Consider the following 16,098-nt stretch of genomic DNA (forward strand, 5'->3'; position numbering starts at 1 on the left):
TGATGTCCTAGTGCTTTCCGAAACTTGGTTGTCAGAAGAAATGGATTTTTATTTACCAGGCTTTAACGTGATTCGAAAAGACCGCCGAGACGGTTATGGAGGAGTTTTGATAGCTATCAAAAAAGGACACAATTTTCGAAAAATTGATATTGTAACCCCGGCTGGACCGGAGGTGGTTGCGTGTACTTGTAAAATTAACGAGTTTAATGTTTCTTTCTTGTCAGTTTACATCCCTCCAAATCAAAACATTAGCTTTGACAACTGTAAAACCATTATTTCTACCCTTCCTCAACCTAGATTATTAGGCGATTTCAATGCACATGGCACCGTTTGGGGCGAATCGTATGATGATGCTCGAGCTAAAGTAATATATGACCTGTGCGACGATTGCGATCTGACTGTTTTAAACACGGGTGAAGTCACACGCATCTCTTGCCCACCGGTAAGAGAAAGCAGAATAGATTTGTCTCTTTGTTCATCGTCGCTAGCTCTAAATTGTAAATGGTCAATTATAAATGACCCCCATGGAAGTGATCACTTACCGATTCTGATTACCGTTTCTTATTCATCTCCACCTCCACCGGAGATTCTTGTACAATATGACCTGTCCAAACATATTGATTGGCAGTTATATGCTGATCTCGTGGAAAAATATGTAGAGAACATTTTAAATTCAAACGACCCTGATCCACTGAAAAAATACGATGCGTTGGCGCAATCAATTATACAAGCAGCGCTGGAAGCACAAACCAAAAAGCCTCCTAAAGACAATATAGTGAAAAGTAGAACGCCTACAGCTTGGTGGGATACCGATTGTTCCGAAGCCTACCAACAAAAATCAGATGCATATAAAGAATTCAGGAATACTGGATCCGTCATCTGTCTTCAAGAGTACTTGGCTGCTGAATCTCGTTCCAAAAATCTTTTTCGTTCTAAGAAATTAGGGTACTGGCGAAAACAAGTGCAATCGCTAAATAAAGACACATCAATGACCACTTTATGGAAAATGGCTAGAGGGATGAGAAACACCAAAACAGTAAACGAAGATAGAGAGTACAACGATGAATGGATTTTCGATTTCGCGAGCAGAATATGCCCTGATTATGTTTCTAAACAAAGTCCATGTTATGAGAACTCGGAATCAACATGTACACTATCAGACCCATTTTCCATGATCGAACTGTCTATGGCCCTTCTCACTTGTAACAACTCCTCTCCCGGTCTAGATAGAATAAAATTTGCTCTTTTGAAAAATCTCCCGTCGATTGCTAAACAAATGTTGCTATCGCTTTTCAATATGTTTGTACAAAACAATATGTGTCCTGAATCATGGAGGGAAGTAAAGGTAGTTGCACTTCTAAAATCTGGAAAACCCGCCGCAAACCACGAGTCATATCGCCCTATATGCATCTTATCATGCCTTAGAAAACTGTTAGAAAAAATGATCCTGGTACGTTTGGAACGGTGGACTGAAGAGAAAAAAATTCTCTCCGTTTCACAATACGGATTCAGGAAAGGTCGGGGTACACAAGATTGCTTGGCTCTTTTATCGTCCGATATACAATTAGGGTTCTCTAGAAAAGAGGAAACATCAGCGATTTTCCTCGATGTTAAAGGGGCATATGACTCTGTGGTAATACATCTATTATGCGACCGTTTATTTGAACTTGGAATTTCAAAAAAAAAATGTGTGAATTCTTGTATAATCTTCTTTCATTAAGAAATATGATATTTTTTAACGATAACATTGCAAAAACATCTCGAGAATGTCACGTGGGTCTCGCGCAGGGCTCCTGCCTTAGTCCATTGCTTTATAATATATATACTTCTGATATCGATGGTTGTCTGGTTGGAAAATGCATTTTGAGACAATATGCCGATGATGCAGTACTATACGCTGTTGGCAAAAAACCTGATATTATGCAGAAGGATATGCAATTATCTCTGAACAACTTAGTATCCTGGGGTAACAATAAAGGGTTGACTTTTTCGTCGCAAAAAACCGAAACTGTGATGTTTTCGAGAAAACATAATCCTGCAACGATTAAATTCTATTTAAATGGGACGATGATAAAAGAGTCGTTGAATTTTTTATATCTTGGGGTTTGGTTTGACAGAAAATGCATTTGGAAAAAACATATTGAATACCTAATCAAGAAATGTTCGAAGCGAGTGAACTTTTTGCGATGCATCACTGGGTCGTGGTGGGGGGCTCATCCTACTGACTTACTGCAGGTGTACACTTCTACGGTACGGCCACAGTTAGAATACGGTTGTTTTAATTTTCAAACCGCCGCTCGAACCCACTTCGTTAAACTGGATCGTGTACAATATCGATGTCTACGCATTTCTCTAGGGTGCTTGATGTCAACACCCACTGTGTCTTTAGAGGTGATGTGTGGAGTAACTCCATTAGGATTAAGATTTGCCGAACTTTCCTATAAATTTTTGATAAGATGTGAGTCTTACAATCCAGAGGTGCTGGAGAAGTTAGAACAGATTTTCGAAATAAATCCATGCTCGAAGTTTTTATCAATTTACAAAGAATACATTTCGGAGGAAATTTCTCCTAATCCTCCAACTAGCGAGAGAGAATTTTCATTAGAAACCATTGGCTATACTCCTGATATAGATACTTCGATGACGATTGCAATTAGAGGAATACCAAAAAATATGTTACCGAATTTCGCTCCCACGATCTTCCAGAGAAAATACGGGCATATAGATCACAGTAGGAGACTGTATACCGATGGGTCAGTAATGCATAATTCAACAGGGTTTGGTGTTGCTCATTGCAGTCGAACTGCCAGTTTTAGATTGAAAACCCCATGCTCAATATTCGTCGCCGAGCTCGTTGCAATTTATCATGCAATTGAAATAATTAGAGATTTTGAACCTGATCATTATTATATTTTTTCCGATAGCCTTAGCTCGTTGGAGGCGTTAAAGAAACAAGGTTTTTCGAGGCAGTCTTCCATATTTATTTTAAAAATTAAAGAGATGGTAAGCCAGCTAACACATCAAAACTATAGAATCTCTTTTGTTTGGATTCCTTCACATTGCCGAATTTTAGGTAATGATGAAGCGGATATTCTAGCTAATATTGGGCGTGAGAGTGAGGCAGTATATAACAGGAATATTCAACATAGTGAATATTTTTATCTTCCAAAACAATTAGTGTTACGGGACTGGCAAATAAAATGGTCATGCAGCGCTTTGGGCCGATGGTGCTATTCAATAATCCCTAACGTGTCTAGACTGTCGTGGTTTAAAGGCCATGAATTAGATAGATCATTCATCGTCACAGTATCTCGATTGATGGCTAACCATTACGCATTAAATGCACACCTGTTTAGGATAAATGTTGTTAACACAAATGTATGTCGTTGCAAGAAAGGGTACGAAGATATCGACCATGTGTTATGGGATTGCGATGAAAATAGTCAAAAACGGGAGGAGTTAATTGGCCGTTTAAACCAAATCAGAAAACCTGCTCATATACCAGTCAGAGATATTCTGGCCATTAGAGACTTTGAATACATCACCGAAATATGCAGATTTCTTAAAGAAATTGATCTCAAAATTTGATCTCTTTGACAGGCACCGACTGACAACTCAATACACGGCGTATCGAAACTATGTCTACATTGGCCGTAAATGGACGCCCAGCATCACTGAACCTATATATATACATAAATTAACAGTGAATTCAAACAAATGTAATGTCAGCTCCGCTATGTTTATTATATTGAGCTTAAAAATAAAATTTTAGAAAAAAAAAAAAAAATGAATAAAGCATTCGCTGGGAATATTTTGTGAAGTAGTGTTTGATAGTGCACAGTAGGGTTCGATATTTACCGCACCCGCACCGCAAAATCTGCGGTGCGGTGAGACACTTTTTCCCGCAGATGCGGTGCGGGAAAGAGCCTTTACCGCGCGGTTTTACCGCAACTGCACCGCAAAAAAATAATTGATAAAGTCTCACGTTTGCATTAAAAAGTAGATCCAAACTAGGACTGACCATTTGAGAAGAACGCAACTAGATTTATTTCCTTAGCAAATGCTTAACAATGTCATTGTAAGGAAAACCCCACGGTCAGAACGTTCGAGTTTTACTTTTCACCCTACAATAGTGAAACATAAAAAAGAAATATAATATATGATGATTGGAGAAGAAATATAATAAATATTCGACTAATCGCTACTTGATTTCTCACATTTTGGTTATTCTAAGTTGATAAACAGACTGATATTACGAACGAAAATCGAGCTGTGTCAGAAAGAATTTGACGCTATTATTTTTACGACATATTTTGGAAACTAGTTATTTTATACTTCTAAGTAAAACTTCACAAACTAACCATTTCAAACACCTAAAATGCTGGATCCAAATAGAGACAAAATTATTAGATCATTTAAAAACAATAAATTTATACACTTAAATCCAATTTAAAAGTGCATCACTTTTTCCGATTTCTGTTGGAAATCGTGGAATTATGAATCGTTTTGCGATATCAATTTTTGAACTGCAAATTTTGATTAATTTAAAGGAATTTGAGATGAACTAATGATGCTGGGACTTAAACACAACCCAAACAATATAATTATCTTCATCAAACCAAATGAATTTGAAGTAATTGGCAGTAAAGGAGACAAATGTATGAAAAGCATCCAAAATAAGGAGGGGTCTAAATTAGGCTGATTATTCTATCATTCGTTCATCAATACCGTATTTCTATCTTCTTTGATTGCTGTGTAAATTCAATGGGAATTTTTCTGCAGTCAATTTTATTGGACTCTTTCTCAAAAAGTATTCGGCATAACTTTTTTTCGCGTACTTCCATTCAAATTTACAATAATTTTCTACCAAATTAAGTCCTAATATTTTTCAGTTAAGACTATTTTGTAGCTTTTTTGAAGTAAAGTTATTCGAAGTTAGTGTTTTTATAGTGTAGGGTATTGTATTTTTTTTTTGTAATTTTCAAAGCCCCCCTTCATATTGAGACAAGTGTGAAAGTTAGCTAAGATGCTAAATAATACATAATTTGCCTCCCGTTCACGTCAATTGAAGTGTTTTTGCCATTAGCTCTTTGGGAAAATAATAGAGGAAAATACATTAAATGCTAGAACTTTCGAGCTAGCCTTTAGAAAATTACAGTTCATGTATTTTTAAAGGGAGCAATCTTAGTATTTGAATGAGAATACATATGTTTCTTGGAAAATACGGAAGTTAGAGTTTTCGGATATTTTGTCCATAAAATCCTATTTTTAATAACATTTCTGCTGTATGCTACAAATCATACATTTTTGCAGTTTTTCTAATGTTCAATAATTCTGTACCGGTTGAGACTGGAGACTGTATAGACTGTATACAGCAATTTTTTGTCAAACACAGCGTCGTTCTTATTGATGAAATACAATATGTTTTTATTTCACTGTATTGGAATATATGCGCTACTATATAGAAGTATAGGTATTTCGACTTTAATTTTTTTTTGTGGTGAAATTCCTTTAAGAATGAAAGCTGGTTAACGTTCTTATTACATTTTTATTCCATTTTTTCAATTGAGTGAAGGGTTGCTAAAATAAAAAAATTCTATTACTGAATAAGAATAACATTTTATTATATAAGGTTGTACAAATGAATAATTGTTCAACAATATTTTAAAAAATGCAAAAATTTTACCGCATTATCACGCGGTGCTGAGCGGTAAATAAAGTGCGGTTGCGGTAAGCGGTGCGGTTTTATTATTTTTTGCGGTTGCGGTGCGGACACTCCATTTACCGCCCACATCCGCACCGCGACGAACCCTAGCGCACAGTATTTCGTCAGTAATAATTTTCAGCTATTCTATTACTATTTCAAAAATCTGTATGGATGTATGTATGGAAGCATATCTGTAAGAAATTATCAACAGCCTGTAACATAAAGATAAATCTGCAAATCTGGCATCGCTGAGACATACACATCCTTTGGTTTGTCAATTTCGTTTCATGCCGATCAGTTTCGCAGCTGTCACGAAAATTTTGAAGAAAACGGAGTGACAAGTGTGAACACGAACACGGTTTCACACAATAGTTTTTAGCGATTTTCTTATACGTCTTGACGTAGAAATCCAGAACTACACAAAAACCCTGAATAAACACAGCCGTTCGAGTGTTCCAAGTGCGAAAAAAAACAAATCGGTTATTGGACGGCAGTACTACTTGAACAACTATGACCATGGCAACCTATGTCTCCGGTGGTTGGTGATCTCGATTGTGACACTCGTTCAAACAGCGTAAACAACAGTAGATAAACAAAAAAAGATCTAAGTTACTCCGAAAAATAAGATTCTGATAGTGGCTCCACGAGAGTCGCTTACCTACATTCGGTGGGAAGAATATAAACCTGTCGGTGACAGTTCCCTTGATAAGTATGGAAGATCACAAACAACGGTTGGAAGATTCGGATCTTGATATGTTTGAAGTTTCGCCGCCAACCGGAACCGAAGGGTACGTTACCGAAAGGTAAGGAATAAGTTGCATCGAGTTTTTAACAGCGATATAATTTCAGATACACTCAGGTTTTTTTTACGCGGGGGATACGAGCCGCGTAAATGAAAACCGCGTAAATGAAAACCGCGTAAATTTCAAAATCCGCGTAAATGAAAACCGCGTAAATTTCAAAATCCGCGTAAATGAAAACCGCGTAAATTTCAAAATCCGCGTAAATGAAAACCGCGTAAATTTCAAAATCCGCGTAAATGAAAACCGCGTAAATTTCAAAATCCGCGTAAATGAAGACCACTTAAATTTAAGAATCCGCGATAAAAGGAACCTCATTGATGGGTACCGCGTAAATTCCAAAATCCGCGTAAATGAAAACCGCGTAAATTTCAAAAACCGCGTAAATGAAAACCGCGTAAATTTTAAAAACCGCGTAAATGAAAACCGCGTAAATTTCAAAATCCGCGTAAATGAAAACCGCGTAAATTTCAAAATCCGCGTAAAAAAAAACCGCGTAAAAAAATACCGCGCAAAAAAAAACCGCGTAAAAAAAAACTTGAGTGTATATTCAAAAAGAATGAAGAGTACACGATATGCGATGGACCGATCAGACCAAATGCTTATATTCGGTTTACTAAAAAAAGTACACTGAAGTTTTTTTTAATGCGGGGGATACGTACCGCATAAAATAATCCGCATAAAAAAACCGCATAACTTTGAAAATCCGCATAAAAAACACATAAGGTGAAATATTTTTTAATATTAAGAGCCATAGTACTGAAGGAAGAGCAAGGATTTGAAGTAAGAAAGTTTAGAAAAAAGCGTGGAGTAGGGTCATATGAGCAAGCTTAGAGTTTTCCGGTTACTTAACTCTTTTTCTTCTGCAACGCAGGAGTCAGGATCTTTTGGCATTAAATGCGAATCACCTGAGTCTGCGGCATGTCCAGACAAGCGTAAAGTCACTTAATGACTTATGCTGTCGGAACCGTGACTCCTTGGAATCGCAAGACTGACCTCGGCACCTAACCGACCAGCATCGAGATAACGATTTCGAGAGAAATTTCAACGTCGGGAAATTTCTCCGTCGGAGTAGACCAGGCCCACCGCCGGACTAATTCGAATAGATCGGGAAGTAGCTCCGGCAGATGCTCGTCGGGGCGCCTGACAACTGGAAGTCACACTCCACCCCGAATCGCAGGACCGACCTCGGCATCTGCCCGGGTAGTATCGGTTTCGAAAGATCTTCCACTGCCGGGGAACTCTTCGTCGGAGTAGAAAAGATCCACCGTCGGGGACTATTCCGAGTAGTCCGTAGCGAATCGCCGGCTTGAATCATCGGGGCGCCAGTGAACCGGACGCAATCCTCCACCGGGAATCGCTGGACTGACCTCGGCATTCTGCCGGACTGCATCTAAGGAAGAATAACGTGTCAGTCAACGGTTGCAGGAGACATTCTTTCGTCGGGGAACTCTCCGCCGAGGTAGGCTAGCTCCACCGTCGGGAACTACGCCGAGTAGCACCGAACGCGACAGACCCTGGTCGTTAGGGCACCAGTGAACCGGAAGCCACCCTCCAACCGGAATCGCCAGATCGACCACGGCATCCAACTGGTCAACGTAGAGAGGAAGGCATGTAGAATATCATGCCGTGCAGGACTGATATGGCGATTACGAGACAAGCGAAATCTAGCACGACCAGCTAGACCTGGAATCAAATGAAGTGCATTAACACGTAGTCATTTCAAATGGAATCCGGGGGATCAGGCAAATGTCGGACTTCTTGGTGGAGTTTAGAGGAATAGAGAGTTATCTTCTCTGTTCAGAGTCCCTCACTCTGGCACACGATGGACGAAATCGGTAGTATGGTCTAACTACTGAACGTGTGCCGGGTCGGCGTAAAAGCTTTATCACAAAGTAAAAAAAATACACGCTCAGAGACTTTTTTTTCCGATCTCGCCGAACTGAGTCGAATGGTATAAAAGATTCGGCTCTGCGGGCCTCGGTTAAAAAGTTGAAATTCCGACCGATTGCATAAGTTTTATTATGAGAAAGGTAAAAAGGTATTCAGTCATTTTCTGTTTTTATTTTCACTGCATCAAGAATGCTTCTCATATCCTTAATCCAAAGACTAGTAATTTATAACCTAAAATAAAAATATGAACATTTATGTCTTTTGTTTAAGCATTCACGAGGATCTATCTTTCGATAAAAGTCGCTTCAGGTGATGCTCTAGAAATTAAAAGGAAGCTGCATAAAAAGAATCGCATAACTTTGAAAATCCGCATAAAAAAGTAGCATAAAAAAATCCGCATAAAAAAAGACTTCAGTGTATAGAAGAATTGGACGGCGAAATGGAGTATGATGTCAATAAATAAGATGCAATTTGGTTAGGTATCATGAATGAACGACGGCTGTCGCAAAATTGTGTTCGGTCGCTGTTTATTGGACCTCTTGATTGAGCCCTTCTTACAAGTGTCAGTAAACGGGCAAAAAGGATCAGTCGTGGATGACGATGCGGTTTGTTATATCTATGGATGGAATGTGTCAGAATGCGAATATCATCAAGATTTCTACGGAATTTCCCACATTCCGGAAGGGCTGTGGCATTGAAGACGATGTTTGCAATGGGCGGTGAACTGTGTTTTAGATAAGTGGAGCAACTCATCCACGATGAATAGTTGAATATTTTGAACGTTCTTTCTTTGTTTCCACCGGCGAGATAAGATGTCCCACTTATCGGCGGTCGTCACGATTATCTGACCCTTGGCGATGAGCTTTAAATCTGTTCCAGTTTCACCGGTCAGTTTGACGACCTTGCAACCTAGGTTTTCCTTCTCCAACTGTTGTCCGAATTTGTGATGCCAATCCATGAATATCAGTTCGGCGAGAGAATCTCTGGAAACCAAGTATACAACTCTTCCGTGAGGGTTTTGTTTCAACATTCGCAGGACAGCAAACTCCGCGATGGTTGTCTTTCCCGACCCGGTGGGAGCTCCAACGAACACATTGTCTTCGCTATTGTAGACCGCATTGAATACCTGCGTTTGGATCGGGTTGAACTGGGGGAACCGATAAAGCTGTTCGAATCGTGGCTCTCGGAAAGCACTGATCGGAAGGGCCTGTAAATCCAGGAGTTCCGTTGGTGGTAGATTTTTCTCCGGCAAAATCAGATGACGGAATGAGACGGGTAGTTGCGTTTCTGAACCGATCCAACGGTCGGAAACGATGCGTAGGAAATATTGGGGCGGTAGCGGTTCAAAAACCGGAACGAAGAACTTCTCCAAGTGGTCGTCTTGACAGTACTTGTATTTCAGGAGGAAATATTCGTGGTGAAGGATCACTTCGGAATCGACATCTTCAACCAGGATCCAGAAGGCTTCCGATTGTCCGTGAATTTTTTCGTCCCACTGAAAATCGGGAGTTATTGTCAGTTCCACTCTCAGCGTAGATCGTGTGATCGGTTGGATGTGCGTGGACAGTTCTAGTTTTGGGAACTGATGCACGTACTTGTAGATCGTCTTGCCCAGCTTTGGAACACGGATCAGTTCACCGATCTCGTTCGCCTCCAGATCGTACAGTCGTTCCCAGGGGAAATTTTTCTTCTCGATCTTCTTGACGACTTCTTCGGGCATTTTGCGGAACTGTCTGAGCGGAGACATACTCTGCCACATTCGGCGATCGATCATTTTGCACAAAGTCAAACATTTGTCCGCTAGTTGGGCCCATTCTCGGTGCAGGACAATTTCGAAGATCGCTCTTAGTAAACGGGATGCAGACTGCGTTACGTAAACCATGTCGGCCATCAGTGCAAAGCCTTCCAGCTTCAGTTGCGAAATGTAGGCCTGCAGCAGAACATTCACCTTGGCACTGGCTTCTTCCATGCTCTCCTTAATCGGAATGGGGACACGCTCCATCAGCTTCTGTAGCTCTAATTTCTCTTCCTCGCGGACTGTAATATTTCGAAACTCTCCGGAAAGTGAGAACACACGGAACAGCTCGATCTCACTGAGGGTCGGTTTCAGCAGCTGATTGTAGGTCAACATTGTCTCGTGGGTGCAGTAGTAGTGGGAAGCGATCCTTCCGATTTCCGTTACCTGGAAGTGTCCGCTTTTGCGGTCATATTTTATCAAACCACTTTTCTCCAGGTGAAGAGCGGCTGTATGAACCAGATCAGCGCGAAAATGTTCCAGCAACGGATCCTCCTTGATTGCATCGTATGAAACTCCGTATAGTGTCGGTTGGCGTAGCATTCGAATGTACAGATAGGTGTATCCTAGCCAGGTGACGGCATCCTTAACATTCTGAATCGTTCCAAGGACAATCTCGGCGTTCAACATATCGGGCATTTTGGAGATTAGTTGCGATTCGATTGGTAGCTGTTGGTTCAACAGCGATAGATAGAACTGAAGCTCGCTGTGGTTGGTAATTAGGATTCCCTCGCCCTTTGTGTTGTACTGAGGACGACCGGCACGTCCTAACATTTGCAAGACGTCCAGGGCGCCCAGTTCAACCCAACGACCTTTTTCCGGGTTGTAGACTTGTGTACCTTTGATGATTACGGTGTGTGCGGGTAAGTTGACACCCCACGCTAGGGTGGCCGTAGAAACCAGCACCTGTATGTGACGATCGGCAAAGAGATCCTCTACCAGAGTTCTGTCCACACGAGTCATACCTGCATGATGGATGGCAAAGCCGTACGGAAGCAAGTCTTTCAATTCTGCATTTTTAACCTGTTCGGCTTCTGATCGTAGGACTTCCATACTAGCAGAACCCTCGCGTAAGAAGTTTCCCAGGGTGTCCTTCTCCAGACACATGTCCCGGATTGCGCGAGCAGTTTTGCCAGTTTCCTTCCGGGAGTGAACAAACACTAAAACTTGATTTTTTCCAGCATGTTCCATAACCTTCTCGTAGACAATGTCGTTCATAACCTGGAACCGCTTGAGGGCCTTTTTCTCCGTTACTCCGATATACTGCTGTTCCAAAGCAACCGGACGGTAGCTGTTGTCAAAATAGAACAATCCAGTTTCAGGCCGAACTCTCAAAAATGTCGCAACATCCTGATAATTCGGAAGCGTCGCAGACAATCCAACCAAACGCACATCTTCCTGCGTAGTCTCAATGTTTCGAATTGTTCTAGCAACCAACGACTCCAACACCGGACCTCGCTCATCGTGCAGTAGATGAATTTCGTCGATGATCACTAACCGCACCAACTGGGTATAGGTCTTTTCACCTCCTTTCCTCGTGATAATATCCCACTTCTCCGGGGTGCAGACAATCACCTGCGTAGCAGCTATCTGTTCCCGACTGAGCTGGTGATCCCCGGTCAACTCAGACACGGTCAAATTATACGTAGCCAAACGCTTGCCAAAATTACCAACCATTTCCTGTACCAGCGAACGCATTGGAGCAATGTAAATGATCTTGAACTCGTCCACGTTGATCGTACCATCATCATTGATATGCTTCCCAATTTCCCTCATCATCGTCAACAATGCCACATTGGTTTTACCGGCACCGGTAGGGGCACACAGCAACAGATTTTCATCGCTATCGAGAGCTGTTTTGTACAACCGACTCTGAATCCGGTTGAGCGTCTTAAACCCAGCAAACACCGGTTGCACGTACTTCGGCAGCTTTTCAATCGTCATCAGCTCCTCATTTTCTTCAAACGCTTTCGGCTTCAAAGCTGGCACATGAACCTCCTCATAACCCTTGCGTTGCTTCCTAAAACTTCCATCCGGTAGCTGACAACGCTTGTTTGCCATCAGATGAGAGCCCTGCGTGAACGCCAATTCATCCAACTCCAGCAGATTTCTATTCCCCGGAATCTGACCGCCTATTCCCTCCATATTATCGTCATCCTGTTCCTTTCTCCTTCGCTGCATTTTTGATTTTTCACTGTCGTAGTCGTCCATCTCTTGCTTACCGGTGTCCAACTGACGCAAAATCCTTGACAAATACCCATCCGTCTTCATTTTCTCGCGAATCTTCACCCGCTCGCTCTCGCTCTGCGACGACGCCAACATCGTGCAGTACAGAACCATCTGCCGATTTTTCTTCAACAGCTTGATGAAATCAAAACAATCATAACCAAGAAGTAGAACCAACTGATTCTCACACTCTCGATCATCTCCGGCATCCTTCAACACTCCCAGCACTTCACCAGCCTTCGCTTGGGACATCATCGAATCGTTGTAATACTTCCGCAGGCAACGCTGCAACCAGTGAGCGTCAATATCACGCGGATCTAGTGCTTTCTCATTTTTGCCTTCCTCGTTGCCGCCGAGCTAGAATTGAACACAAAAACATATACTAAATTGTTTTATTAGTCCTACACAACTCACATTCTCCGCGTGCAGCATCCCATCATCCCTAGCTTCCTCCCCCTCATCCTGCGCATCTTCATCCCGAATTTCTCCGTACTTGTCTTCGTCACTTTCCTCCTCCGACTCTTCAAACTGCACGTTTATCCCGTACGTATCATCGATCTGCTCCTCCGCCGTCACACCCATCGCACCAGCCGCATCCGACCCGAAATCGGTAATCTTCTTACCAAGATTCACCAACAGCGCAAACCGCTCGTCAGTTACCGTTCCCAGCAACCCGTCAATTTCCCGCTTCCTCTCACGGTCCTTCATCTTATCGTTTTTCATCACCGCCAAAATCTCATCCGCCGCACCACACAGTATATCCCTCGGCTGATCGCCGATCGCTTCCTGAATAAAACTCAACAGCACTTCGTACGTTTGCCGAGTTTCCTGCGTCTTGGGCCGGTACACGATACCAACCATCTCGTCAATTCCTTCCGACAGCAGAGTGGCACCTTTCATACTGTTAAAATCGTACTGGGCTTCGTCACGTTTTTGACGCCTAAAACAACATAAAATTATCATTAAAATTCAAATTTTAAAAAATATACAAATACACATACTTTGCCTTCCGCTCCTCCGTCTTCTCCGGTTTGGTTCGCTGAGCCCGGTCACCCATACGGGTTCCCTCGAGCTTCCCAACCAGAGACAGCACCTCTCCGGTAGCTTCATCTCGCCGCGGACGTTCGATCAACCGTACATCAGCTTGCAGGACAAGATTCGAGTTCTGTAGGAAACAATAATAAACAAAACGTTTTAATACCGTCATCAAATGAGGCCCCATTTTAGAATGCCTGTAGCGTGTGCGTGCAGAGTTCAAAACCGAACACTGGCTTTTTGGTAGTAAATAACAACTTACCGCTTTGTACTCGTACTGCAGCTGACGTGCCGCGGCATCAGCCATAGTTTCAAGCTGATTTTAGCAGGTTTTCGCCGAAATATTCCCAAAAATCGTAGAATTTCTTTCACATAAAAAAAATTACACGATATTGTGCGGCTTGTTTTCACCTGTTTTGACAGCAATCATCATTACTGTGAAGCGTTAATTAAAAAAAGTGGGACTCACTCGCTACCGAGCCTTTTTCGTCAAAAGGAAGAACTGTCAAACATTGTTTATTGTAGGTTGTTGATTCGATCGGTGTAGTGAAGTACGTCGCAAAGATTTCGATTTTGTGTAGCAGTGCGCAAACGTTTCCGGCATGAGTGTTGTGCAGTCTAACATTTCCAACCGTCCTTATTTTAAAGGACATGCCCTTATTTTCGAGATTTTTGGAAAGCGTCCTTATTTTACTTCAAATGTCCTTCATTTTAGTCTCAAACCTTGGCATATACAGGGTGGTTCAACATGAAGTATTCAACAGGGCATTTTCTAGTAGGTAACGGGTACTAACTGCAAACTGTCATGCTATTGTAGCTTAGTATTGTTTGCCATTTCATAATGGAACGACCTACACTGGCTCATCGTCTTCAAATTATTCAACTATATTACGAAAATCAGCGATCTGTGGGAAATGTGTTTAGTGCACTCCGACCATAATATGGTCGACATAATCGGCCAACTGACTCAACTATTCGCCATACAACCAAAAAGTAAGCGTTGTAGTTCTCGTTATTGGATGATTAGCGAACAAATCGACCACATCCAGCACGCAGTGAAGAAAACATAGCGGCGGTGACATCCCCAAGCGTTGGAAATCAACACTACTCGAGTAATTAGCCAGATACCACTTGAAATGCTCGACTCCGTCATCAAAAATTGGACCAGTCGAATGGACTACCTAAAGCGCCAACATGGTCAACATTTGAACGAAATTGTTTTCAAACAATTAATGGCAAAAAATGTTCTTTCGATTGACAAACAATTCGCGATTTACTCCATTTTTCAATTTTTTTACTACACTAAAAAAAATCTCATGACGAATCACTCGATTGAGATTCAACGTCCCAATTCAAACGCTGGAAAATGAGACAGAATTTTTTTAGAATTCTGGCTCAAGTGACATAACTGGCATAACATTTGGCAACGAAGTCTTTAATTTGCTCTCAGTCCATTTGGTAACCCTAGCCTTGAAGTAGGTGGACAGTGTTCACTGGGCTCACGTAGTATGTGCGCAATAGATTAGTTTTGGAATCAATAGACGGTAGAAATGATTCCTACGGCTCAACGGCGGCTGTTTTGTTATATTTGTAAGCAGAAGGGAATGAAACCTTGCATTCAATACCAATATTCCTGCTATGCTGCTTTCCTCGTAACTCCCCAGGAGGCTGCGCTCTGCATGTGAATGGATCATATACGAGGTAAGGACACCCATCCGATTGTGATGCAAAAAAGTGTGACCCTCACACCAGATTTATTAATAAATTCGTTCAGTGCTGTGATTTTTTGTGGCCAAGTATTTTGGAAATTCATCAAAAAAAAAATAGTTATTACGAAAGGTGCTCGTAAATATTAGAAAGATTTTCGAACATTTGATCGAACAATTCGTTTGACTAATGAAACCAATTCGTAAAAAGCCTACGAAAGTCGTTTCGTGGGTTTTACGAACAAATTGTAATAAAAATGAAATCGTTTCCATATCAGTACGAATGATTCATTCATATGCACGAAAAATTCGTATATTTTACGAATGTTGTCTATACGAAACCAATTCGTAGCAGATTTACGAATATATTCCGAACCGTCGGTGCTGGAACGGACTCGTTTGTCGATGTACTATTTATTGTATCATCATAAGCTGAAAGGTGCTTCGCAAACAGCTGGTGATCGGCATGAGCAGGAGGATGATGGCGACTAAACACTTTCTCCAACTCCGATAGTAGTAGGCCTGTTGCAATGACCACGCACGACATGATGAACACCTTCACCTATATGCAATCGTTTTGCTGCAACATAGAGTTGTTAAGTGCGGGAGGGACAAAAACATCACTGGAATACTCGCCTTAGTCATATTAATTATGAAAAATCATTCGTAAGAAATGTAAAACGGATTGTAGGTTTCTCCAGTAACAGCTTAAAATCTCCACTGAACTCGTGTGTGTAAATCCGAGACGCGGAAGAATTCTTATTGATATGAAAGATCGTAGCACTAGCTCTGCAATTGTCATGTACATTAATAATTCGCTGCGAAATCTGTCGAAACAGAAGTGGAAATTCCGCCACGGAATGTAGTACCAAGGCTTTGCTTTGCTATTTCAACGGAACCAGTGCACAAGAAAGTTATGCACGCATTGTGTTCATG

At 41.5% G+C, this 16,098-nt stretch overlaps 2 protein-coding genes across 4 annotated transcripts in view; one reads left to right on the forward strand and one right to left on the reverse strand.

Annotated features, from left to right (window-relative positions):
* Positions 1–16,098, forward strand: part of LOC131685517 (RNA-binding protein asd-2) — a 348,290-nt gene that overhangs the window by 167,813 nt on the left and 164,379 nt on the right. The window contains exon 1 of one of the 3 annotated variants that reach the window (XM_058969306.1): positions 14,255–15,157. The exons of the other annotated variants lie outside the window; for them this stretch is intronic. Coding sequence (XP_058825289.1) covers positions 15,142–15,157 — 16 coding nt within the window. The 5' untranslated portion in view covers positions 14,255–15,141. Of the gene's footprint in view, positions 1–14,254; positions 15,158–16,098 lie in introns of those variants that run through there. 3 annotated transcript variants of the gene reach the window in all.
* Positions 8,787–13,877, reverse strand: LOC131685515 (U5 small nuclear ribonucleoprotein 200 kDa helicase-like). Its single transcript, XM_058969300.1, has 4 exons — positions 13,719–13,877; positions 13,423–13,586; positions 12,836–13,361; positions 8,787–12,778 (listed from the first exon to the last, which is right to left on the reverse strand). The coding sequence occupies exons 1-4, from the start codon at positions 13,761–13,763 to the stop codon at positions 9,059–9,061; spliced, it is 4,455 nt and encodes a 1,484-aa protein (XP_058825283.1). The 5' UTR covers positions 13,764–13,877; the 3' UTR covers positions 8,787–9,058.

The sequence above is a fragment of the Topomyia yanbarensis genome, chromosome 2 (genome assembly GCF_030247195.1).
Source record: "Topomyia yanbarensis strain Yona2022 chromosome 2, ASM3024719v1, whole genome shotgun sequence".
Lineage (NCBI taxonomy): Eukaryota > Metazoa > Arthropoda > Insecta > Diptera > Culicidae > Topomyia > Topomyia yanbarensis.

Coding starts and splice junctions, on each gene's coding strand:
- LOC131685515 (XM_058969300.1), bottom strand. CDS start 13,763: ATGGCTGATGCCGCGGCACGTCAGCTGCAGTACGAGTACAAAGCG. Junction 13,587..13,718: donor TGCAGTACGAGTACAAAGCG/GTAAGTTGTTAT, acceptor TGTTTCCTACAG/AACTCGAATCTTGTCCTGCA. Junction 12,779..12,835: donor GGATGCTGCACGCGGAGAAT/GTGAGTTGTGTA, acceptor GTTCAATTCTAG/CTCGGCGGCAACGAGGAAGG.